Source organism: Mixophyes fleayi, chromosome 12, assembly GCF_038048845.1.
Source record: "Mixophyes fleayi isolate aMixFle1 chromosome 12, aMixFle1.hap1, whole genome shotgun sequence".
Lineage (NCBI taxonomy): Eukaryota > Metazoa > Chordata > Amphibia > Anura > Limnodynastidae > Mixophyes > Mixophyes fleayi.
In genome coordinates, this window is record NC_134413.1 from 14239565 (window position 1) to 14267415 (window position 27851).

The following is a 27851-nucleotide window of genomic DNA, read 5'->3' on the forward strand; positions in this document are numbered from 1 at the left end:
GAGGTGTAGTTGATCATTACAGCATCTATCTTCATTCTTGATGCAGGTGGAGGGTGGCACAAGACTCATTGAGCAAAATGGTCTCTAATGGAGCAAAGTTGGAGATCCCTCTTTCAATGTGCAATTGGACTCTGGGGTTTTTACCTGGCCATATGAATGTCACGGTCATTTTTTTGTAAACTATTGAATATCCTAGCTCAGATTTTCACTGGGAGGGTCTGAAACAAATATAGAAGTCTTGATAAGACATTCATTTTAATCACTGTCACCCAGCCAATCCAGAAAATTAACTAGATTAAGTTTCAAAAACTGTAAGAAGGGTTGATAGTTTGCCATGTAAACTTGTTCATAACTTCCAGTCAGGTGGACAGTGGGATATATGCTTCTGATGAAACGGCAGGCGCCGTGAAACGCGTCAAGCAGTTCTGTTTTGTATTTGTGCTTTGGAAAATACATGCTTTATACGTTTGGCACAGAACAACCCCGGGGTTTTATGATTGATAGCGCTTGGAGAAAGACTCAGCATATTTGTCCGTGAGTACGAGGACGGGGATCATCAGCTGTACGCTGAATACAAGGGCTGGCAATACATTGTATCCAGCATATATCACAAGACATCTCTTCCTACGGATAAACATTGTGGCAAGGTACTGTGTTCACTACATGTGAAATATATGGGATACATATTGACATTTTTTAAGCTGCACGACAGACGGAATGTGCCATGCAGTGGATATGATCTGAATCCATGTGGATCGACCCGTTAATATAGCTATCAAATGCAAGTATAGTGGTGCGTGTACATATTTAAGAACAGTGGATCACGCCTATATACATTACCAGAAGACAACTGCTTGCAGGAAACCAATATTTCTTTTTGGCTGTTTATACGGGTAGAATCTCAGGATATACCTTAATTGGTTATATTTCAGCTGATTCAATATACAAGGGTCTCGTCCCTACTGTAAAGCGGCTGTTATTTCAACATCTCTGTGACTCAATGTACCTATAGAAACACATTATCTCGTTTATGCAATATGTCAAGTATTTTGAGGTGATATATATGAGTCAAGACTATCTCTAACTACCAGCGCCTCAATCTAATACCCTGAATAAGGTGTATTTGTTGTTTTATATGTATTGAATGTTTTTATGCCCTGTGGGGGTGTTTATGGCCATAATCACTGTGTATATAATTGTGCATAATATTTTTATTAAATTACAATAGTGTGTTTTACCTAGCGCTTTATTATCTTTTATTTTTGTATATCTACCTTATGGGTCTGGAGCCCATTTAAAGCTGCTGGTAATCACCTTATAGGTTGCATTAGCGCCCGGTTGTGTTTGTTTGGATATTTTAGGGGTTGCCAGTGACATTTAGGATTTGCTTTCGGAGGGGGGACAGGTCCAAAACTCCAGTGTTGTTGAGACTTCACTGCAGGAGTACAATTTTTTTTGGAGTACATTAGGGAGGAGGATAATGGGCTCATACAACGTAATAAGGACATTACCTACATAGAGTGCAAGTTTCTGAAAATTTTCAAATTTGGACTAAATCTAACAGAAAATGTTTCCTTATCATAGCGAGTATCAAGGGGGGAAAAAGGGACACTCTTGGTAAGTGCCCTTACAGATTAAAAAAAGTAGAGCAGAAGAAACATTTGACCAGCATTAAGGCAGAAGGGTTATTATGATACAAAACTGCAACTTCTATGAGAAAATGATCTTTCAGGCCCATGGAAGACTGATTTCTCTGCATAAAAGGCCAAGCTCCTCTAGGACTACCACCAGGGCAGAGAGGGTCTGCAAATTTGTAATACAGGATAAATCCCACCAGATCCAGGTAAACCAAAGCAGGAGTGGAGATTCCAAGGTCTGTTGTGAGGTTGGCCTCAGTGTCGGCTTTTTCTTAAAGAAGAAGGCAGGATGCAGGGTGGTTTGGCAGCCATCAACAGCAGACGCACTGTCACAGTGTTCTTGCTGTAAAAACTAAAATCATTGTTGTAATTCAAGCATTACCAGCCCCACAGTGACTTGTTGCACGTTATTCTCCCCTAGAGTATGTGGGGCACAAACAGACTTGTGTATTGTTAGAGAAAAAAAGCCCATTTTGATGTATTTGTTCCCGGGGCCTACCTGGGAACTGCGGGACTCCGACGTGACCAGCAAATCCCAAACTGGCATCCACCATCACCACCATCACCGGGCAGGTGAGAAAAACATCCTTGTGACATGCAGTGGAAAGGCACAGAAGTCCGATCTTAAACTGTCACAACATCTCACCATTACTGATGACTCTGATAGCCACAAAATGCCTCCCCCCCAGGGCATACTTCACCACCAGGGACGTGGCTGGTAACCAGCGTGGGACAACTTCTTCCCTATACGCTCTCCGCCTGCGCTACCCAGCCACAACATACCATCACACCGGCAGCACCTACTAACAACTAAGCCTGAATAGGAATGAGCTTAGCTACCTGGGTGACTTCCACTTTCAGAAATGCAATCCCCATGGAACCCACCTGGGAGAAGTGGGGCCCAGTACACCAAGCACGGTCAGCTTACTGCAGCCCCAGCCTTTATCTTCCCTACAGTTGCAGACTTCACCATAACTAACAATCAGCCCCAGAATAGGACTCACTTTGTCTAAGCAGTGGCACTGCAGTCAGCTCTGTAGGAAGGGAACAGCACAGCAGGAGACTAGGTAACTAATTGTTATGCTTTCCACCTGTTTCCACTACAGCACTCGAACACACTACTACATCCACTCATATGTTATAAAAACAGCAGAGCTGATACCATTTTTCTAACTTTTAGAAACAGCTATAGTGAACTTATTTTACATCTTCAGAAGATGCATACATAACAATAACAAAGTGCTGCCACCTAGTGGCAATGTTTTATATTACAACCTGAAATAATTTGATTTTACATTGAACTGCAAAGGGGGCTGCCAAACCTTTAACAACAATTTCTTACCCACCAGCACAGTTATCTAGTACTAATATCTATCTATCTATCTATCTATTGTGGCAAGAGCCCGCTACTGCAGAAGCACACGCAAACAACAACTTCCTTTTTATGGTGCTTTATTGTCAGGATGGTAAATGTTTGACACCGTATACTTGTACAGCAATCATGGAGACCCTAAACACTAGCTATACATAGTCCAGCTCTCTATCAGGACCAGCCAGCTCACCCAGCATTGGTCTCCCTGAACAAATGAAACAAACAAGCTTTTATACAAGATGCTCCTCCCCCAGCCTTAGCTTGATGGACAGATGACACACCCACCTTCTCTTTAAAAGAAAACACCCATCACTGCCTCTGTTTGCACAACCAGACACACCCTGTCTGTTTGCTGAGAGGAAGGATTTCAGATCATGTAAGTTTAACCAAATTTAAACTATTGCTTTTCATACATAAGTCTTCAATCTAGGTGCATTACTGCACAAATGTTTTACTCTACTTCCCTGCTTTCTCTGTATATTGCCAGCTAAATGCCTCCTTTTGTTACAATATATATATATATATATATATATATATATATATATATATATATATATATAACATGTATCTAAAGGAAGCAATGAGACAATTGAATGATGAAGGCTGTTATATACAAAGCAATCTTTAATCCCACAAATAATTTTCAATCTCTGTACCAGAAATTTAATGATGAACCTTTTAACACTGGCATCATATTAAAAACCGAGCGGGACTTTCTGTGGGTAAAGAACCCTAAAACCTTCAGTTTATATTTACTGCCCAGAATTCATAAGAGCAGTAAAAATCCACCTGGCAGACCAATCCTATCTGGTATGAAAGCAAGCATATTCATTGATAAATGCTTCAGAAATTATGTTACTGCACTTCCCTTTTACACTAGAGATACAGCAGATGCCTTACAGAAATTGGTAACAAGCTATGTAGAATTTCTCTACATGAGCATTGAAATAGGAATTGAAGCCACAACATATTTTCTTTGTGCTAGGAATCATAGAGACTTGAATTATTTTATCACTGAACTCTTGACTTTCATCTTAAAGATTCTTTCATTATTTTATGACCAATTCTACCTCCAGATTAGAGGGACGGTGATGGGGACTACTTGTGCCCCCCACATATGCCAACCTGGGGTGGTAGGAAAACTAATGGGTTTTTATTGATACCAATGGAAGGTTCACCAAATATATACCACTTTGGATGTTGATCTTAAGGAAGCACTGGGCAACAGTATTCAGATGAGCAGCCGGAGATCCAAAAATTCAAAAGACATTTTAGTTCACAGTCACCTGACAACTAAATTGAGGAATTCATATATGAAAAAAAGCTCATTCCAATGTGGAGGGTGTAAATGTTGTAGGTATATGATTACCAAAACAGAATTCTGTGACAATACAGATCAAAGAAAGAAATAGTGGATTACATTCCATTTAATACCACAAGAACTATATACTGTCTTACATGCCCTTGTCAGAAAGGATATGTGGGAATGACCACCAGACCCTTATGAAAAGAATTCTAAAGTAGTTGGGTAGCATTAGAAATGCCAGAACCGATCGGGATAGACAAAGAACATTGACCTCAGTGGTGAAACATTTTTCAATAGGACATGGGAGAAACCCCCGAGGGATTAAGAGCTTTCGGAGATCTGACTCAAGAAATGTTGGGGAGAGAAAGTTCTTACTAGGGGTTCAGTCATATTAGCTCCTAAGCGCTCCCGGCACAAAAGAGCTCTTACATTTTTCCTTGACTACAGGCCCCAGCAGGCCTTGAATGCCAGGGCATGCTTTTACTTGTGGTTCTCCAAGTGCAACATGACCTAGCAGCCATGGATATGCAGGTGCCTGGTGTGCACCAGGGACAAAATGGATTTATACAATTAAACAAATAATATTACCCCACACCCACCACCCCAGGGTGTGGGAAGAGAACTAGTGCTTTCAGCTCAGGCCTGGTTAAACCTAGGGGGGGCTGCATTATTTTTTCGCTGCCCCAATCTCCCTAAGGAATCCAGCTCTGTGCTGACCCCACGCTGCAGATTTCTCTGCCACACTTTTTGTCGTCCCCCCCCCGATTTCGCTAGAACCAGCCTAGACTGGCAGCACTAGGATGGTTAAGCTGTTTGGGGTGGGGGAGGGGGGCATTTTTATTCTTAGATTTGGTGCCTTTTTTTTTTGTTCAAGTATTGCTGGGGTATTTTGTGTCATCTGTTTATCTATGTCGACATTTTGAATGATCACAACCCTGTAGACATTACGATAGTGTGTACACATATTACATGTGGACATTGTAACTGACATTATGACTGTCAACATTATGAATGTAGGCATTTCATACCCATCCTGTAGAAAATTAAGGGGGAATTCAATAAACGTGGAGGTGAGTGGATGTAAACTGTCCTTATAATTAACCCCATATTTTATAAGTGTCTCCAGTTATTTTGAACATAATTTACCTCCACTTTCGACATTCGTCCTTATTATAGAAGTCCATCGATCTGTAATATCAATTCTGCTATCTTCAGCAGCCTCCGCCAATCTTTGGAACCTTAGTACATCAGAGTACAGTCACTCCTCTCATTCCTCGTGCCAGAGTGGAACTACTCTCTTGTATAACATTAAAGGTCAGCTTTCAGAAACAGGACAGATAGCATGATGGACTCTTAAGTACACAGGCTCTGATATAACAGTGGGTTGCACCTTTAATCGTTGTAAAAAAAATACAAATCCATGATGTTAAACATAGTAATAGTATAAAAGTCTATTTCTTTGATTTTGTTCGGGGTCTCAGTCTACAGATCACCCCACCCATGGGTCTTAGGGTCCCTGAGTCCACAATCTTGAAGCTCTGTCCTTCCACCAGCTCAAACTCAAATCTCTGCAGGAATTTGGCCATCACCACCTTTGCCTCCATCTGTACGGAGAGGAAACAGATAAACCCTTGTTATGTTTTGTTTGGTGTAGACTACCTGTAATTCTTTACTTGTTTTACACACTACTGAAAGCGTCCGAGTATAAATGTACATTTTAAACAATTGTTGATGCCAAGGAACAGGTCGCAGGAAAACCTGAGTTGATGGTTATAATTAAGACTCCTGTAATTTTTATGTGAAATTCCAGAACACCCAGGTGACCTGAAAGTGACACTCATGTTTCCCCAAACAATTTTCTGATATTAATAAGCAACAACTCTAACTGGCTGTGCATGTCCATATAGTATTGGTTTATTTGCGGTGTTGATGATGATAATTATTGGGATTGCACTTGTTATAACGAGCTGATCTCTTCTGAATGGCAACAGCGAGCAGCACTGTGTACACTTGTGACATGGTTAACTGATTATTTTTACTTTCAGCCTTCATTACACATATCAAAGTAACTTTCACTACCGTGAATTGGCTACAAGACGTTTTACCGAATGACCAATGAATCAATCATACTATTATATTTAATGGATAGGGTTAATGGCTTTAAGTTCACACAATACAATGAAATTGAGGTATTACGTGATCTGCGGCTGCACAGCCCCAGACGCAGCAAGCTGCGATGCACTGTGTGTTCTATCATATCCTTTTACAACATAGATATTTTAGTAACATACATCTTACCCTGCTACATGGGTACATTGATACAGTATACTTGTCAATATTTTATCCAATTCACACATTTTTATGCAATAAACTAAGATCTACGCACCTGTGCAAAGACTTGACCAATACAAGAACGTGGCCCCAAGGAGAATGGGAAATATGTGAAATATGGCCTGTGAAACAGAAATGTATTATTACACCCAGTTATAACACCCATATATCCAACTTCATGGCACAAATAAACAAGTATTTTCAACAATTTTATCTAAATCAGTGAAACCAGTGTTATGCCGATATCTGGGGTGTTCAAACCCCATTACCAATCAAGAGATCTTTAGCAATTGATATTTTAATAAATTAGTCACATGGATAATAGGTATCCTAGGCAAAAAATTACTTTGGGGCATCTGGGTGGAATCTGTCTGGGTTGAAGACGAGGGGGTCTGGATAAAACTGCTCCATCCTCCCCATGATGTACGAGTTAAACTGCAGAGAGAACCATTGAAGACGTGAGATTAGTTAACATAGTTATATGAGAATTTTACAAAAATTTTTACTTTTAGTAATACACCTCTTTCCCAAAATATCAGCAGTAGCATTTGTGACTGCGCCCACATGGTGAGGGGTCCCGCTGGAGAGGAAGCGGTCAGCACATAAGTCATCTGATTGCTGTCAGCAATGTACATTAGTCACAAGATCAGTCTCAGTTTTGTACACTAGCCACAACATTGGGAACATCTTTGTATATTCCCAATCAGAATGTACCCTTGGTGAACAGATAGGCTGCAGTTTTGTACATAATTGTCCATCTCACACAATGGATACCTCCGTCATGTGCAGGCAACAGACACACTTTAAAACATTGTTAGGGTCAGTGGCTGATCTCGTTTTGGAACATACCACCATTGTTACATTAGGGGAAATCTTCACTCCCTCTATGACAATTTCTTTTTCCAGTGCCCGTGTTGTACCCGGAGCTGTGGGGTATAATCGCAGAGTCTCCTTCAAGACCTAGAACAAAAGATACACACTCAACTTCATTTACGATCCACACAGTATGTGGGTGTGCAATAATATCATCATCATCATCACCATTTATTTAATTATTATTACACTAATTCTACAGCGCTGTACAGAGAACTCATTCACATCAGTCCCTGCCCCATTGGAGCTTACAGTATAAATTCCCTAAGATACAAAGAGAGACAGACAGAGAGAGACTAGGGTAAATTTTGATAGCAGCCAGTCAACCTACCAGTATGTTTTTGGAGTGTGGGAGGAAACCGGAGCACCCAGAGGAAACCCACGCAAACACGGGGAGATCATACAAACTCCACACAGATAAGGACATGGTCGGAAATTGAACTTATGACCCCAGTGCTGTGAGGCAGAAGTGCTAACCACTGAGCCACCGTGCTGCCCCCATTATTGTTGTAAATGTGTGCAATCATCCAACGTGTACACAACAGAGTACACCCACAGTGCACGTTCATGCTGGGTTTTAGAACTTATCCCTGTAAAAAACATTCTGTACAATGTTTTGCAAGATGGGTGGCACAAGGTGGAAACAGTAAATATGTCCATTCTTCTACCACTTTAGAACATCCACTGCAATAATCTCAACATTTTCTGCAAATATGAAAGCTTGGGATCGCTTCATGAATGTCTTATATTAATAGTGGGGACATTGGGAATGTGTTTAATGCATGTGTCACTTGTGTGTTGGAGTGCTTTTTATTACATTGGGGGCACTGTAACCTAGAAATGCTCTTTCCCATGTAAAGTAGGGCTAGAATGCACATAAGACACCCTTTGGTAGCATAGACAACATGGGGTAAATGTATCAAGCTGAGAGTTTTCCTGGCGGGTTTGAAAAACCAATCAGATTCTAGCCATCATTTCTTTTAGTACATTCTACATAATGATAGCAAGAATCTGATTGGTTGCTATAGGTAACATCTCCACTTTTCAAACCCGCCGGAAAACTCTCAGCTTGATACATTTACCCCCATATCTAAGTAAAAAAGAACTCCTTGGGCCCGATTCATTAAGGAAAGGAAAGCAAAAAAAAGAGTAATTTTGAACCTTGGCAAAACCATGTTACAATGCAAGGGGTGCAAATGAGTTTATTATTTTGCACGTAAGGAAAATACTGGCTGTTTTTTCATGTAGTAACGCAAATACTTGATAGCTTTATTTTTACACAGACATTAAAAATTGATCTAGGACATGCCTTACCCCAACTATAAATCCTCCCCCTCCAATGCAACATGATTTTGCCAAGTTTCAAACTTACTAATTTTTCTTGCTTTACTTTCCTTAATGAATCCCTTATATGCGTGTGTGGGGGGGGGAGATTTATGGCCACCAGCAAACAATGGACCCCCCCTTCCCCTGTAAATGCACACTCTCAACCCTTAAGACTCTTTTAAATCTCCCATCCTGCAAAGCAAAAATTAATGTACAGTACATGTAAAATTAAGCACATAAGTGTGCCTGGCCAACATTTAGCTGTCAACGCCCCCAATCCACCCATTTCATACAAACAAATATTGTGGTACTGATATGATAAACACTAAAAATAATACCCAACTATGTGATAGTTGACTCTTGGTGCAATAATAGCTAAACAATTTAAACAAAGGATAAACTAACTGTATGAAGTTTTTATATTGCACCAATAGGTCTCACATTTCTTCCCACCATACAATATGATGACTTTCAGTGGGCAGTGAATTACTATAAAATAGGGAGAAAATTAAGACTTGATTATTTTCCATTAAATATGAGTGACCAGGATACCAGACCTCTTCCTGGTCCTAAGTTGAAGAAAACAAATACATTTGATCCTCAATCAAATAGTCCAAGTATTAAAATTTTCTTAGGATTAGTAGACCATAAAGTAAATACCAAAAATAGGTCTAAGCATTGTTTTGACAATCTGAGTAGAGAGCAAAGATTGGCTCTAAATGTTCTCATAAATAATAAACGGTTATATGATAAAGGTGGTGCAATTGTGATCCAAGATATTGCAGATTACAATTTAGAGATCACTAGACAACTTGCTGATGTAACAGTGTACAGTACAAAAAGCTAAACTATAACCACAGATGACAAAAAGGAAAAGTTGAGTAATAGAAAGGAGGGTAACCGCACTAAATGAAAAAATAGTAAAGTAGGTACTTAACCCCAATGTTTTTACTCCAGATTATTATTAATATATTATAATGTTCTAACTGGAGGGTGCTCCCTTATACTTATTTATTAGAATAAGAGCCAAGGAAAAGAGAGTATGTGTAGAGGCACTCCGGGGTATTTTTATTAAAATAACTTGTTTTTATTGATATGCATTAAAAGATATCAGTACAACTTGCGAAAGTATAAAAACAGTGCTGAGTGAAAAATAAAATGCAGATTTGAACTGCAAAATCGCTGTGTTCTCATGTCATAATACAAAATATAATTGACATAATATTGTTATTTGTATATTAATATTTTAATTATTGTGCTGATTACATAACACCTTATTGGCTCATTAGCTAATAATATTAGGATATATTAATGCCTAATAGCTCAATATCTCTGTGTAGAATGTCAGGCAGTAATAAAACTGAAACAATGTCAATTAGTATTGTATGTCTTATATTATTGACACACATCTATACCACTCCTATAGCTAATGAGTCCACATTAAGGTGTAGTATTGTCAGATAGTTAATTGTGATAATGATCCTATCTAAGATCCTCCAATATCACTGTATCACTGAAGTACAGATAGCGTGATTAGTTAGCATGTAGTACTGCCATCAAACAGCTGACCATTATCTCTTGAGGTCAGCATAATAAGGCTGTATCGATATAGTACAATTCCATTGGTAATGTTATCAGGTAGCTAACCGTAGATGTCTGTGAAAAGTATCTGAGTGACATCTGAGGATCAATGACTAACGTATCTGAGTGACATCTGAGGATCAATGACTAACGTGATACAACTGCTAAGCTGCCTATTCTGGCTAAGTCTGTTTGCAGTAAAACTATCTGGCTAAATAAAGATAGTCTTCTAATCAGCAGGGCATGAGAAACACAGCGAACGCCGACGCGCGTTTCGCATGTGTGCTTTTTCAAGGCAAAAGCCTTGAAAAAGCACACATGCGAAACGCGCGTCGGCGTTCGCTGTGTTTCTCATGCCCTGCTGATTAGAAGACTATCTTTATTTAGCCAGATAGTTTTACTGCAAACAGACTTAGCCAGAATAGGCAGCTTAGCAGTTGTATCACGTTAGTCATTGATCCTCAGATGTCACTCAGATACGTTAGTCATTGATCCTCAGATGTCACTCAGATACTTTTCACAGACATCTACGGTTAGCTACCTGATAACATTACCAATGGAATTGTACTATATCGATACAGCCTTATTATGCTGACCTCAAGAGATAATGGTCAGCTGTTTGATGGCAGTACTACATGCTAACTAATCACGCTATCTGTACTTCAGTGATACAGTGATATTGGAGGATCTTAGATAGGATCATTATCACAATTAACTATCTGACAATACTACACCTTAATGTGGACTCATTAGCTATAGGAGTGGTATAGATGTGTGTCAATAATATAAGACATACAATACTAATTGACATTGTTTCAGTTTTATTACTGCCTGACATTCTACACAGAGATATTGAGCTATTAGGCATTAATATATCCTAATATTATTAGCTAATGAGCCAATAAGGTGTTATGTAATCAGCACAATAATTAAAATATTAATATACAAATAACAATATTATGTCAATTATATTTTGTATTATGACATGAGAACACAGCGATTTTGCAGTTCAAATCTGCATTTTATTTTTCACTCAGCACTGTTTTTATACTTTCGCAAGTTGTACTGATATCTTTTAATGCATATCAATAAAAACAAGTTATTTTAATAAAAATACCCCGGAGTGCCTCTACAAAAAGGAAAAGTTGAAATCTTATAAATCAAGGGGTACAAAAAATACATCTAAAATTAATTTCACTCTATCAAAATCCTTAAACCTTCGGGGGGACTAGGAGGCACCCAGCCGTTCATTTCAAAGTGGAAGTTCCACACCAGCACTTATAAATTTCCACTTCGACCACTGATCTGGAATATATACTAGCAACTATGGAAGTGGAAGCTATTGTGGATCACCTCAAAGGATGATCTTCTGAAGATGTGAGTGCAGTTTTTTTGCTAGTATCTCTCTCTCTCTCTCTCTCTCTCTCTCTATATATATATATATATATATATCTCATTTAATATGTCTTCATTCTGGAAGTGACAATAACACTGTCTTTTCCTTTATTTTGTTTGTTTATTTGTTATCAGAATATGCAACATTTTCCAGTTTTGATCTGTACAAGATAACATTTAGTTACAAAGACATCAATATTACAAACATTACACGACTGTTAAGTACCTGAGACAAATATTGCAGTTTCCCAAGATCTTCGTACTCAATGTCTCTTCTGGCGCCAATAACTTCATCCACTTCAGCCCGGACTCTGAAGGATTATAACGATTTTTGCTCATTATTTTAAACAGACAACTCCTTATGCAATTTTCAAGCTAAATTTAGAGGTACTTGTGGAGGTTTTGCAAATAGAAACTAAGGGCCTGATTCATTAAGGATCTTAACTTGAAAAACTTCTTATTTCAGTCTCCTGGACAAAACCATGTTACAATGCAAGAGGTGCAAATTAGTATTCCGTTTTGCACATAAGTTAAATACTGTCTGTTTTTTCATGTAGCACACACATACAATTGTACAAACCTCCAAAATACTGGATATGCCCCTTTGGTGCAGGAATGCCAATCTTATTTGCTTAAATGCAAACCTGGAAAGAGATATTAAGGAGGTGGCGAAGATTGGACGTCAACCTATACTTTCAAATAGTCATCTTTTGCACAGACATGGCACAATTTATTCAGGAAAGCTCATTCATAGGCAACCTACAAATGTAATAAAAAAGTGTGCCCTATAATCTGGGGACTGTCCCGATGTTCCCTTTTTGTCCTGAATCCATAACAATATAAGTGAGGCTAAAATGGGCTTTGTTTTATCAGAAAACTGTAAACGCTATTAAAGGGTCCATATTATATATTCAGCCAATGTCCCTTCCAGACTTACTTTTACAATGATCTTAATGTTTTACCTGTTTATAGAACAGGTCATTGCCCCCCTTTAACCAGTACCTTTAACATGAACCCTATTACAATTCTTTGTCTCACTTTTCTAGTATCTCCGGGTGACGTGCCAGTTCCATTACTGCAAATGATAACTGGTTGGCTGTTGTTTCTTGTCCTGAAAAGGAGACCAATTCATATAAGAATTAATATATGGTAATTTGCCCATTATAGAGATATATAACTATTGGAGAACACAACTAATAATTTATATATTCCAGCTAAGCAAGACGTCTGCCTTTTTTCACAACCTTTGCAAGTCCTTGGGTGACACGTAAAGTATGTATGTCACCTTCCGTTTCAATGGAATTAAAATATAAACACAAACATATATATGTTTTATTTTCTATTTTTCTCTGATTCTCTTATTTTCTGGTATAATGATGGATAGTGATAGTTGTGTACTGCTTTCTACAGCACTGACAGGAGGAGATCAGAGACTTGGGGGTATATTTACTAAAGTACGGGTTTGGAAAAGTGGAGATCAGATTCTAGCTGTCATTTTGTAGAATGTACTAAATAAATGACAGCTAGAATCTGATTGGTTGCTATAGGCAACACCTCCACTTTTTCAAACCCGCAGTTTAGTAAATCTAGCCTTTAGGTGTGTCTATGACTCACTATCAAGTATGAGCCTCTGGGGGGGAAGAGTGAGGCCCTACCGCTAGGCTCTCAACTAGACCATGGTCCGAGGTCAGTTCTGATCCTCCAGCAAGTAAGGTGTGCATTGTACTGGTTTGAGGTTCAAGCCTAATCGTAATGGGAGGCAGTGTTGTCTTCTTGTTGGGTGGATAAAGGACCGTGAAGCAATGACAGCACAATAATTGAAAGGTGTCGGACTCGACTCTGTGCAATCAATTGAGAATTGACTAATTACCAGTAGCTTTTCTTGTGCTATAGCGGAATGTGTACTACCTACTGCCAAAGTGAAGGATAGTTAGTGTTTTGGGCAGTTCTAGTTGAAGAGGTGTACTAAAAATGTAATATATGCTGCCTCGCCAACATATAGTGTGGACATCTCGGCCGTTGTAATGATTATTCATAGCTCATCCTTTGAGGGTAGTGTCCAAGCTTATTATCAGAGTATACAGTAAATAGTTTCTCCTGAAGCTTTTATACAATACAATTCTCTTTATTTCTTGAAATTATTTTTACTGTTCGGTTTACAAACCTGCAATGAAGAAGGTAACAAAGTTGTCCAGTAAATCCTCCATATCACAACCTTCCTCCAGAGCTGAGAAGAGAGAATAAGATAATAAAGCATTTGTTTATTTTGCAAAAGATTAGTATTCAGCAGATGTGTAAAAATATGACCACAAATGCCTCAATTTCATTTTTTTGCATCCAACAATTGCATATTTGTTCAATCATAGTTGTATACAAGAGAGGCAGACAAGGTACGTTTGCATGTTTAACAAAATCACCTATTCTTTCCTCAATGGGCCTGATTCATTAAGAAACGTTAGGCAAAAGTAAGTAAGTAAGGCAAAACCATGTTACATTGGATGGGGAGGTAAATTTAAAATGTGATGGCAGATTTATATCTGGAGTAGGGCCTGATTCATTAAGGAAAGTTAAGCAAAAAATTGAGTAAGTAATCTCCTGGACAAAACTATGTTACAATGCAGGGGGTGCAAATTAGTTTCCTATTTTGCACATAAGTTAATTAATGTCTCTTTGCACACAAATATCAACTTTAAATTTCAGTGTACAAATAAGCTATTAAGTATTTGTGTGCTACATGAAAACAGAGACAGTATTTAACTTATGTGCAAAACAGAAAACTAATTTGCACCCCTTGCATTGTAAAATGGTTTTGTCCAGGAGACTACTTACTCAATTGTCCCATAGATTGTACGCTTGCGAGCAGGGTTCTCTTACCTCTCTGCCTGTATGTATTACCCAGTATTGTCTTATTAATGTTTGTTCCCCATTGGAAAGCGCTACGGAATTTGCTGGCGCTATATAAATAAATGTTGATGATGATATGCTACATAAAGTTACTGGCTGCCAGTGCACTACAGCAATTAACTCTGTTCTCTGTTTTTATGAGTTAAAAGAGTAGAAAGACATACAATGCATGTATTTTGTAGGAGAGCTGTTGGACTTTATTTACACAATTGCAATACACCCTTCAATGAGTTCCTTTTGAGTGAAAATTAATATTATTCTATGAACAATTCGATTTTCAATTAATTGCCCACCTACATTTGATTGTAGTTGATCAATTGTCGCCCATGTGATTTTTTGAACAATTCGATAAACAAGTACTGTATTTAGCCATCAGATTGAAAGCTGTGTGGACATGTTTAAGCTAGACTTATACAATCAGTAGTTCTCAATTGTCAAACATTCAGTGATTGAAACTCTACAATCTAAAGCTGAACTATGATAAAATGGATCTACAGGATGTCTTAACATATTGGCCCATATGTATTATTAAGATTTCACAAATCACGTGTTTGCGTGGGTTTCCTCCGGGTGCTCCGGTTTCCTCCCACACTCCAAAAACATACTGGTAGGTTAATTGGCTGCTATCAAAATTGACCCTAGTCTCTGTCTGTGTGTGTATGTTAGGGAATTTAGACTGTAAGCTCCAATGGGTCAGGGACCGATGTGAATGAGTTATCTGTACAGTGCTGCGGAATCAGTGGAGATATATAAATAAATGATGATGATGATGATGATTTAGAGGCCAGATTTTTTCTATAGATAAATGTTAGCAAAGAGTTACAATTCCTAACTGGAAGGAAGCATACCTGCCCCTTTTAGAATCTGTGTGAGTATATCCACTGGAATCTCCGCTCCGTCCTGAATCTCCTTTTGCCGTTTTGCAATGCACTCTCTCCCCGTTTTCCTGAGCAACATGATACTTTTCTGTACCTCTTTTATAAAGCCTTGTTTTTCCCACGAGAACTAGTCAGGGAGGTATAGGAATATATTAGGAATAAGAATGTTGTTTTATTTTAAAGCTGCATTACTACTTATGAAAATTATTTTTCTAGGTGGTCCCTCCACCTATCCAGAGCTGCTGCACGCTGCCATGTTCTCTGCTGCACGCTGCCAGTTTTACTCCTGCCCAGAGCACAATGGGTATTGACTGCTCCGTAATCTTCCTTCTCAGAGTCTAATCATGCATTTGCATACTCCAAGCTTTCTGATGCAGTTGAACTGAATCATCTTAAAAACTAGAGATCTGGCTACATCTGATTACTCCACATAGAATAGCAAACCCAAATGAGGTATTGTATATTTTGTTACGTATAATGAATACGACCATGCCACTATTCTGGATTACGTAGCTAGTAAAGATAATTGTGCAAACTGCTCAAGGTAGAATACAGTGTGCCTCATTTAGAATCGGACGCAATGTGCGTCTAAGACGTACATGAATGAGCAGGAGTGGGAGTGTGCCGCAGCTTGGTAGGGTATTACGAGTGGCATGTAACCCCAGTTGTGTCCCACTCGTAATAACCTACCAAGCTGCGACCAGTTCCTGCAGCTAGCTAACTACTTGCTCCACCTAATTCCTGCCGCACCTTTTCAGTCTTGTTTTGACGTGTGTTCCGCCTGCATCTTGATCCAACTAGGGTAGTTGTTGTGGGTAGACGCCCATAGTATCTGAATTATCCATGGTCACGTCTACATATCTCCGTGTTCCACCCTTCCCCTCGTACTGAGACGCAAGCTGTCGCAGTGTACACTTGCGTCTGAAAAGCAGACGGAACTGCAGGGAACTGTTGCTTACTGCGCATGCCCCATCAGTGGAAATGTGCAGGATGCGCCTAAAACGGACTTTGTGTCCAACTCTAAATGAGGCCCAGGGGTAAATGTATCAAGCTGAGAGTTTTCCAGCGGGTTTGAAAAACCAATCAGATTTTAGCTATCATTTATTTACAAAATGATAGTTAGAATCTGATTGGTTGCTATTGGCAACATCTCCACTTTTCAAACCCGCTGGAAAACTATCAGCTTGATACATTTACCCCCAGTGTCTTCACAGGGTTCAGACAGGAAAAAAACTCCCCAATATCACAGATGTATCCTAAATATCTGAAGTTCTGATAAGCTCCTGACACTTTTACATATATATCTGTGAATGTTTTAGATACAACTTTTTAGACAACGTGCAGAAATACAACATGTAGAAATGTTATATTAAAGTATCTATTGTGTATCATTCGTGAAAAAGATCAGTTTTGGATTCCACGTGGCAAAAAATGATGGGGAAAAAAAGATAACGTTCTCACCCTGATTAAAGGATTTCTCATCTCTACCAAAGCCCTCATAGCCTGTGATATGGCTTTGGGAAACGGTGTCTGATCGTCCTCCAGAGAATTCATCTCCATCCCAAACGCTACCTAGTAAAACATAGATTATACTTGTCTGATAATGATACAAACTTAGGTTACCTTTATTAAAGAAATATGTCCCACCAATATTAACAATAAAATGCATTATGGATAATGTATAATGATTACAACAATTCACAAAGATTGTAACAGTATATGAACAGTACAGTATCATCATCTATTTATTTATATAGTGTCACCAATTCCGCTGCGCTACAGAGAACTCATTCACATCAGTCCCTGCCCCATTGGGGCTTACAGTCTAAATTTCCTAACACACACACAGACCGAGAGAGAATAAGGGCAATTTGTTAGCAGCCAATTAACCTACTATTATGTTTTTGGAGTGTGGGAGGAAACCGGAGAACGGGAGGAAACCCATGCAAACACAGGGAGAACATACAAACTCCACACAGATAGGGCCATGGTGGGGAATCAAACTCATGACCCCAGTACTGTGGGTCAGAAGTGCTAACCACTAAGCCACCGTGCTGCCCACAGTAATATTACAAGTGGAGCATACTGCTGTGCTATATATCATATGAAAGCCCATAAAGAGAGGTTTAAAATGAGACATTGCTCAACTCTCTCAATCAGGTGAGCTACAAATGCAATTTAAAATAAAATGTTAAAAGGAAATTTTTTGATAAAAAAGTGCAACTTTAATGGCGTGTAACTTCAAAACCAGCACACATATCAGCCTAAGGTTTGGGGGTTTTCTTTACACCCATGACAGCATTTATTATACTAAATTTCATTACAATCTGAAACGGTCAGTTTGAAACCCTGTGTTGATTTGATGTGGAATGATCCGATATCGAAAAAACAAGCCAGAAGTCAGGGCAATCAGCATACAATCAGAGTCCAGAACAAGCCAAGGTCAGGGCAATCAGCATACAATCAGAGTCCAGAACAAGCCAAGGTCAGGAGCCACCAGACAATAAACAAGCAGGTCAGCAATCCACAGGGAATGAAAGCTATAACCGGCAGGGAAGCTAAGTCCTCCCTGCCTTATATACATAGGGAACCGATGAGAAGAGGGGCACACATGAGAAAATCAGCCTCAGAACGTTGTTAATAATTGAAATACCTGCACAGGAGCCCGGCTGCCCTTTCAAGCAGGGACACGGCGCTAAGAGAAAGAGCGTCCCGCCCATTGCCTGGGTGACGGCCGGGACATAGAGGAAGCAACGTCCTGGTCTTCATGGAAACGGCCGAGACGCATCCTGATAGAAAACAGTGAGTCGTAGCGGCTTGAGGCACCGCCGTGGCTCATAACAGAATCATTACAATCTGGTTGGATCTGTGCAATTACTTCTTACAGATCTGATAGATCGCAATGTATGTTAATAGTACTGTGCTAATGAAATGTACAGGTATAGCAAAGAAATGTCTCAACCCTTCCAATACCTGGTGTCTCTGCTTGCACCAAATACTGATCACTAAATCACTAATTAATTAAGAATTGAATCTAATTATGAAAATGACCTTTGATATTACATCCAGCGTGACTCTACTCAACATGTCGTGCATTCCAACGTGACGTTTCCCATCAGCCCTTTCCGTCAGCGTTTCCACCAACTTCTCCGCATTGTCATTAAAAGGCCCCATTAAGTCAATCAGGTAGCTGGAAAATAATACAGTCAGGGTAGTAGAAAAATATCCAGACTCCTATATGTCACAACACAGCGGACAAGATGTGGATATTCTGTATGTGATGGTCACTATATGTGGAGAAGAATAATTTTACTTACAATAATTTTTATGTTAGCACAGAACAATGAATATAGCGGCAGTATGGAAATTATAATGATTTAATGACTATATATATTGGTAAGTATAACTTGAATTAAGGGTTTCTATAAACTAAAAGAGCCAGTGGAGATTCTGCTTTATACCACAGATGTACTATAATGGTCTGGTTACTGGCAGTCATTCACATATAGGAATAAATTACATCATTAATCCTTAAAATGCCAGAACTTACGTTCTACTGAACGCTGGGTCCATAATCCTCCTCTGTTTGTGCCAATGATCATAATCTCGATCCGTTAACAGGCCTTTTCCCATGAACCTGAAGTATGATGTTAAATAGTCATGTATAATACATATATATATATATATATATATATATATATATATATATATATAATTTGCATTAATCCTGAGTTATTACTGCAATCTTACTGGTTAGTCCAGTGGTTCCCAAACTTTTGCAGTTCGCGGCACCCTTAGAGTCTCCATAATTTTTTCGAGGCACCCCTCCAAAATAATTACCAAGCAGTCCCGTTTTATAAGTAGTCAAAAAGACGTAATAAGTATTTAGGTCAGAACAGAAATACTTATTTAGTTGTATGCAAAAATAATACACATAAATCCAAGGGAAAAGAATTTATTTATGTATATTTTTTTTAATTACGGTATATTTCAATAAAAAATACTCAGGTCTGATTATTTACCAATGCTCTACTGCCTCATTTTCATGCTATGTGGGGAAAAAGTGAACAGTTGTACCCGGGTGGTTATTTGGGAAGGCAATTTTTTTTTTTTGCTCCTTGAAGACAAATTTAGAAGGTTCCTAAACATGATTACATCAGGTATAGAACAATGCATCACTGGGCTCAAAGCAAAGGTTTGGTTAGGGGGCGGCAGTGCCTTTCTTTCCTCCCAGGGCCCATAAAAAAGAGCAGGACACGCGCGGAGCGGCACATCCGCCGGATCAAAACAAGCCTCTCCTCTGCTCTATTGATAGCAGAGCCAAGAGCCCTGGGGGGAGTTGGGGGCCTCAGAGGGGAGCATAGCAACTGCACCCATTCACCCCCTGTAGTTTCACCCTTGGAATCCTGTAAAAGTAAAAAAAAAAATTTGCGTACATGCTGACTTCCCAACTTTATAGATGGTCAAATTAGGGCATTTAAGATATGGGCCTTGTAAGTTTATATAATAATATGGGCACTGCCGGCATAACCTTGGCACCTTGCTTATATATAGTCATCTTGTTTTAGGTTCTCTGTGACCGTTTTTAAGTGCACAGGGAGAATAACAAGGTTAATGTTTGTATATGAGACTAAAATGAATTATTACAATGATAATGTGCAGATGAATGGACGAGTAGCACATTAACAGGATATTGGAGAAGGGGGCCTAAAACAGCTACCCTGCCAGCCAGGGTCCCATGTGGTCTTAATTCGCCTCTGAGGGTAGGCATGGACCAGGAAGCGTGCTGGTTGGACTATCTAGGCATGGTGCAAATATAAGGTGTTTTGCAGGCTGCATTGATTACAAAATCAATTGGTTGGGGCCTCTGCCCCTCGCTGTGCCCCCTCTGTATCCCGGCCTGGAGAGAAAAAAAAAACTACATACCAATCCGGCGGCGCCCGGGACCCAGCATCCTCCTTCTTCCTCGCTTCTCACTGAATGCCAGGCGTGATGTCACGCCCGGCATTCAGTGAGAAGCGAGGAAGGAGGAGGATGCTGGGTCCCGGGCGCCGCCGGATTGGTAAGTAGTTTTTTTTCTTTTTCCTTCCTCTTCTTCTTCCTGTCCACGGCACCCCTGTGACAGCGCCACGGCACCCCTGTGACAGCGCCGCGGCGCACAGTTTGGGAACCTAGGGGTTAGTCTATTTCACTCTGGCCCTACTTCTTCAGATGGGCATTGTTTACTTCCTGTACAGTCCGGGCTGACCATCAGGGTCTTACTAGAGCAGTTACCACTACTCTGGAGGTGGTTCCTTCTCCAATTGCCTCTCCTCCTCACACACTTAGAATTGTCAAGAAACTCTGTGGTACCTACCTGACTCCGAATATATTGGAGAGACGATCATAAACCCAATCCTTGTTGTATTTTGGAGACATCAGAAATTCCTATAATCAAGTATTAATATATTACTGAGCATATATCTTCAAATAATTGTAGTAATACATGGATTAATCCTTGTTACATCTGTACTGATTTTGTGAGATAAGTGTTGTATAATTGCACTAAAAGTTTATTGTGATTGATTTGTCTAGATAATTTGCTTCAGTAGCATTTAGTGTAATGGTCTACTTAACTCGTTAGCAACCAGTTGTCTCTCAAAGTATTTATCCAGTGAAATCCATTTCACTGAAGCACAGTGCCTAGCTTTAAAGTGATATATATATATATATATATATATATATATATAAATATATATATGGAACAAAATGCAGGTTATCAAGGAAAGTTAAACAAAAGTAAGTAAGAAAAAACCATGTTGCATTGGAGGGGGAGGTACATTTAAAATGTGATGGCAGATTCAGATTTGGGGTAGAGCATGTCCTAGATCAACGTTAAATTTCACTGTACAAATAAGCTATCAAGTATTTGTTTGCTCCATGAAAAAGCAGCCAGTATTATCCTTAATAATAATCTAATTTGCACCCCTTGCATTTCAGAGGGCATCCTTGTGACCACCACTCAATACAGAGGGCATCCTTGTGACCGCCACTCAATACAGAGGGCATCCTTGTGACCACCACTCAATACAGAGAGCATCCTTGTGACCACAGCATAACACAAAGATTATGCCCCCTCCCAGCCATTTTACCTATAAATGAACAACTTCTATTAAACCATAAGTTTGTCAGAGGCTTTCAAAGCATTACACAATCAACAATTCCTTATATTCCAGTCAAAAGTGGTTTCATCACACGTATCACCAGGAAATTGTCTGTTTTTGTCACATGACAACTATTTTTGGCAGTAGGTTTCCTTCCCGTAGAGGTAAACACCCATACTACAGTATCAATGCAATAGATAAGTATGTTTTAAATATAAGTGCTGAAACTAAGGGACTTCACGACTATCATAATAAGATACAAGCTCTGTAATTATATATATATATATATATATATATATATATATATATATATATATATATATATATATATAACAAAATGCAGGCTAATAAATCTACCCTTTTGTTTTTTTTTTAGAAATGTACTCTGCTTCCCAGCAGTATCTAGTGCCTATTATAGTGCTCTGGGTTCTCATTTTCTATTTACTATTGCCTCTGCCACCATTCATACCATTATGTGGCCCAAATGCACAGTCTGAACTAAGGCTCCAATGATTTAGTTATATCCTTCTATCTCCTCTGCCCTCCCCACCCAATGCAACAGGGGACAACAGGATTAATAAAAGTCAGGCTTCACATTGATTCATAAGGCCAATAATGACCCACACAGACAGACCATAGAAAGAGGATCAGTATTCCTATATATTAATTTGAGGTTCCTACCTTTACTGTATCTGGGCTGACAACTAAAATTGTTACTTTGTGTAAAACATTCATCCGTACGACTGGACCGTATTTCAGAACCCTGAAAAAAAACCAAAAAACACTATTTAGGGGTAAAAGATAGAGACCATGGTGCTAATGCAAAATTGGTCGTAAAAATAAGTGTAAATTACTTTTTAAAAGAGCGCAAGCAAAAATAGCATTTTTCACTCATTTGCAGAGCAGCACACATCTCGAGATGCGTCCTCCTCCACATCGCCAGCATATGCGTCTGGTTTACGCCATCATCATCAGTGTGTATTTGCCCTGACCTGTAACAAGTGAAAATGATTCACCTCCTAACTGAGGTAAATGTGTGTTTCTGCAGGTCTATATTTGCGTAAAAATGGCTTTATGTTACTTGACCTACTTTAGAACTCCCCTTCCCTCCCCCGTCCCACCTCCACAGGAGCAGGATGGTGTAAGTGCCAGAATCGCACAGGAGGAGGAGGCCTGGGCTTTGGACTTATAAACCCTGAGGCCATTTTGACTTCTATTTTTAACACTTAATAAGAATATAATGGAACAGACTCCTCTCCTCTAGATTCGATTTTGGAACTACTCCCTTTATCAGACATATCAGATATAGACATACCTCGCAACAGTCCTGCCTAGGAACCATAGCGAGGTATGTCTATATCTGATATGTCTGGTAAAGGAGGTAGTTCCAGAGTCGGATCTAGAGGTACAGTCCCTATTGGAGTGCTCTGTCCCAATGTCCTGATAGGGACAGTATTGTTCCGTCTGGGCCAGAATATTTGAAGGTATGTCCCATTCATAATATTGGAAGGTATGCCCTGCTGCTCTGCCGATAGCAATGAAAAGGTCATTTGTGGAGAGGGGAGGGGGTTCTATTAAAGTTCTAGGAACACCCTCAGGTTAAGACCCGCCTGTGTTGTGAACATGATTACACGGCCGTGCCCCCTTTTTGGGCACTGTTCCGATTTGAACATCCAATTTTGGGAGGTACATAAAGAGGAGATACAAAGGACAGCTGCCATTCACAAGCACAAAGAAAAGTGAATCCTACATAGACAGACAAAACCTCAGCCAGTGAGCAGGTACAACCCACACAGAAACCTCTGCATTCTAATACTTCCCTATAGAGGAGGAGCTCTAAGTGCCTGTGTCTGACAGGTTTGCAAAGTAGGGTGCGCCAGGCTGTCTGGGGTTTTGCACGCCTCCTAAGGACACAGCACTAAACATGGCCACCGACCAGAGGACAGACCCCTTTTGGCCAGACTGTGCCTAGTGAGGGGCTGCTGTATACATTAGCCCACACCTGATCCGCCTTCCTAATACTGTTGTTAGGGGCTGACTGTATCTGTGGGCTCCCCTCTGTGGGCTTCCAATCATTAGAGGAGAGGTCACTTGCCTGAAGCCACACCTCCGGTGCACGGTGCGGCATTGTGGCAGCGGTGTGGAATCTCAGGGTCATCAGCACCTGTGGTGGTAGTGGCTGACACCTCCCCAGAGGCAGTCCTTCATAGAGAGCGGGAGCAGGAGGAGGCACACAAAGGGTCCATCCTTCAGCCCATCACTGGGATCCAACTCTAACGTAAAATCCTTTGCTGCCAGAGGAAGCCCTGATGAAGAGCTCCCTACTCCTCTGGGCACTCCCTGCAGGGAGGGGATATAGAAGGGGGAGGAGTTTAAGACTCACTGAAGAAAATTTAAAGTGCCAAACTCCTGTCTGGACCCTCTATAACCCACCGTCAGTATCGCTATGGGGGACTAAATTTGATTTTTATTAATCAGACATTGCAATAGAACATTTTTCAAACTCATATCTCAAGGACAGTTGGGCCCAGGATCAAAATTTGTCAGGAGGACCATAGCGCTTATGGGCAGTCCTGGCTATAATATACAGCAACCAGACTGCCCTGAACCTCTGATTGATATTTGACAAGTGTGCGGTGGTTTAAAAGCTGCAAGTTTGAAAGATTCAACCAAGATTCCAGCAGGTTTAACCTGTACACAGGCAGATCACAAATGCCATGTCGCTAGTTATTGGCTCACATGCAACAGATTTGTTTATTTTGTGCACCTAAAAAGTTAAAGAGTGGAGAGAAAATAATAAATAGTTAAGAGGAATTACGTACAATAAACATCTGGTTCAGGGTTAATAATTTCATGTGAATCATTCACTAAGTTCACACAGTCAAGTGCAGCTGCAAGATTTCTATGCACATCTAGTAAACATGCAGTTGCTGAAAACGTTAAAGAACCCCCAGTGCAAAGCACATTTAAATAGAGAAGCTCAAATCATTTGAAAACAGCTCTCAAACTAGTTCATTCATAGAATGTACACAAGTGTTCGAAAATCTCTTTTCAAAGCTTCGACCACAATTAGTGCTGGGTCAAACCTGTTTGAGATTAATTATAATCGCCTTTGTCATCGCATTTGATGTACGTTGTTGAATGTAATTTTTAATAAATTAATATGATTGTACCTTTAATCGTCAGTTCATTGTATTTTACTATGAAGATAAATTTGTCTTTAATAAGTAAGATTCCTATATTGAAAAATAATCCTTTCAGTCACTACCTACTTTGCATATTAATTAATATCATATATTACTTGTGAAACTAATCAATAATAAGTAATTAGATTTGTATATATATTTAGTATAAACACAGCCTTTTGTTGTATTCACAAGTTATGTGTAAACACCTAGGTGTGGAAAGTAATTTCTGATGAGAAAAAGGCCCTGATAAACATCCTGAGATAAACTAGACTATAATCTATGTTCAATAGCTTAAAAATCAAACTAATAAGTATAAGGTTTAGAGTCTTGGAAAAGGTCATATATCTGTTGTTAAATCCTTATTAATTTAAGACTAAATAAGACTTCATTAATTGTAATATTTGTATTTTTTATTTTACCTGTGATTTCTTGACCAAAAAAAGCCATTGAAAATACATTGAAAAAGTTATTCACTTATTGACAAAAAATCGTGAGCACTATTTCTTAACTGGTAGCTGTCAGATATCCAACAATCTGCAGGGTTTGCAGGAAACGATTTGTGGGGGAGCAAAAAGCTGCACTGGTAAATAGGAGTTGCGGAGTTCGGTTTTTTTTAGCAACAGTGCAGGAACAAGATTTCTTTTCTCAGAGTAAGATTATCGAAATAAGTTAAAGGAGTGTAGAGAGCACATATTTAGGGGTCTGCTTTGCTGTTCAGAGAGGTGCAAAGACATTTCCATTCCACAAAGCAACTTGATTTTTGCACCCGCTATGGAATTGTGGAGATTAGCAATAAAGTGCATTTCTAGGCACATTATATCTAGTTAACACAAAGCTACAAACACACAAAAACACCACATAAAGGCAGTTTGCATGTTCCCTGACTCTCATGCGTAATTTAATCCACAAATGAATGTAAACCAAGCAATATTGTAGGAGAAAAATACAACAAAATGAAAGGGATGGTTCTAAGGTGGTAGAAGGTTGGACTACTAGATTGTGTAAGTGTCTCCTGAGAGCGGACAGTGGGCGTGTACCCTAATGTGCGCTGGATGAGCCATCTAAGCGCATCGGTGCAAATACACGGCATTTTTTGTTGTGTGCGTGTTATATATTTAATCTACTGTTTTGAAAGAGAGATCTCTTTACTCACCAATCCAAAAACAGGTCGTAAACAAGTTCATTGCTCTTCATTACCTTCAGTATTGTAGGAGAATGTCCAAAAAAAAAGCTGAAATTGAAAAAAAAAGTTCTCTTCATATATGAAACATACAGGCGCACACCACTTACGTCTGTAACTCTGAGGGCGACGTAAGAACAGTTCACAGATTAAGTGCTTATTTCTCTCATATTAGAATTATTATCATTGCTACTATGTGTTTCATTACTTGTATCTGCTCATTTACATATATGTAATAGTGACACATAAACCGTTGTTACATTAGACAGTGTCTAGAGATAATTACATGGTCACTGATACTGTGATATATCACAGTTATTGTCACCTTCCCCAGCTGTGCTCACCCTACCAATGCTGACCGGCTATTACCTGTCTCTGGGGGGTGCAGGGATGTGGTCATACTTCATGTGGATGTAGTGGATGTATCCACAATACAGGAGGACACAGATCACAGCCAGAGCCAGGAGCAGCAGAAAGGCCCAGTAAATAAGACCCCACAGAGCCATGGTCACCGCAGGGACTGTATCACTTGCAGGAAGACTGTAGATGTCCGTGTGTTCAGGGTGACGCTTGTGTAATGTAAAGTGAATTCCTGAAGAGAGACTGAGAGCAGCATTGGGGCGGTCTCTCTGCAGTCAGTATACAGAGGTATTTGCTCAGCTTCTTCCTGACTGGGGCCCTGTCTGACAAGGGTTCAGTGAAGTGCACAGCACTAAACAACAGTGCGTGTCTGTACAGAATGCGGTCAATGTGTTGCAACCAGGATTGCTAAATGTCAGCAAATCCACTGGCAATAAAAATTAAGTGTCAATAACACAACCAATGTCATTGAAAGGCTCATACCCTCCTCATAATGCAATACACTTAAACTTAACATAAATGATTTGGGAATTTTGTTTAAACTCATTATTTATAATCCAATAGGCCTCGTTTCCTTTACATTCTGCTTCTATTTTCATTTGTGAGAAATGTTTGATATAGCAGCGTAATAATGTAGCAATAGAAACGCTAGAAGTCAGTAAATGTTTTTAACTTTGTCCATAAGAAAATGTAAACGTTGGCAATCCTGCACAGCCGGTATAAGTATAGAGGATGAAGATAGGAAGATGTGAATGACATGACGGTTGACAATCCAATAGTTCCAGGAGAATAGTTGAGGAATGGGGAGTGTCAGTGGACTTATTGCAGCAAAACACCACTTACCACAAGATAATCATGATGTCATCTTCTTTCCAGGCACTCAATAAAGACATATTACTCTTCAGTTAATGTTTAATCTGCAATAGAGTGGAGGACGCTCTCTATAACTCTAACTTTCCTCAGTCAGTTTCCTGACTTTAATCATTTATTGTGTGCTTATTTTGCATAATAAATCAATTTGTTTTCGTAATTTTCTTTTTAACGCTCCCTTTTTCTTTTTATTTAATATTTTTAATTGTTGTACTTGTATATGGAATTAATTTGGTTTATATTTGTTTTAGGGATATAGGCAATGCTCTTGCAGGAATTGCAGTATCACCTAAGCAGCAGCCAATTCACTATTAAATATATATAGTACATATATTTCTTAGAGCCACTATTTTTTTATTTTTTTTTTAGTTTGTGATAGCTGGATATATCTATTTTGTAAAATATGACTGATTTTTTTTATTATTATTTACAAGTACTATGTGTCAAATTTAGAAGTTCCATCAGAAGACAATTTTGATCTTATAAAATGTTTTAACAAAGCTGATA

The 27851-nt window shown here is 39.2% G+C and overlaps 2 protein-coding genes across 3 annotated transcripts in view; both read right to left on the bottom strand.

Moving 5' to 3' along the window:
• The window catches only part of SOS2 (SOS Ras/Rho guanine nucleotide exchange factor 2), a 212030-nt gene that overhangs the window by 26441 nt on the left and 157738 nt on the right, over positions 1–27851 (bottom strand). The window lies entirely within an intron of this gene.
• On the bottom strand, positions 5683–27510 carry LOC142109073 (cholesterol 24-hydroxylase-like). Of its 2 annotated transcripts, XM_075193097.1 has the most exons (15): positions 26484–27510; positions 26088–26165; positions 22428–22509; positions 20960–21030; positions 19154–19240; positions 18655–18793; positions 17065–17175; positions 15574–15730; positions 13986–14048; positions 12860–12932; positions 12048–12132; positions 7496–7606; positions 6993–7081; positions 6702–6768; positions 5683–5919 (listed from the first exon to the last, which is right to left on the bottom strand). In XM_075193097.1, the coding sequence occupies exons 1-15, from the start codon at positions 26618–26620 to the stop codon at positions 5767–5769; spliced, it is 1503 nt and encodes a 500-aa protein (XP_075049198.1). In that variant the 5' UTR covers positions 26621–27510; the 3' UTR covers positions 5683–5766. The 2 variants fall into 2 exon arrangements, with proteins under 2 accessions (XP_075049198.1, XP_075049199.1); XM_075193098.1 differs by lacking the exons at positions 22428–22509; positions 26484–27510 and having other exon boundaries at positions 26088–26154.

Excerpts from the sequence above, each read along its gene's own strand:
- LOC142109073 (XM_075193097.1), bottom strand. The coding sequence starts at position 26,620 with ATGGCTCTGTGGGGTCTTATTTACTGGGCCTTTCTGCTGCTCCTGGCT. Across the intron at positions 15,731-17,064 it reads TGAGAAATCCTTTAATCAGG|TTCTCGTGGGAAAAACAAGG; the intron begins GTGAGAACGTTA and ends CTCCCTGACTAG. Across the intron at positions 14,049-15,573 it reads ACAGATTCTAAAAGGGGCAG|CTCTGGAGGAAGGTTGTGAT; the intron begins GTATGCTTCCTT and ends CTCTCTTCTCAG.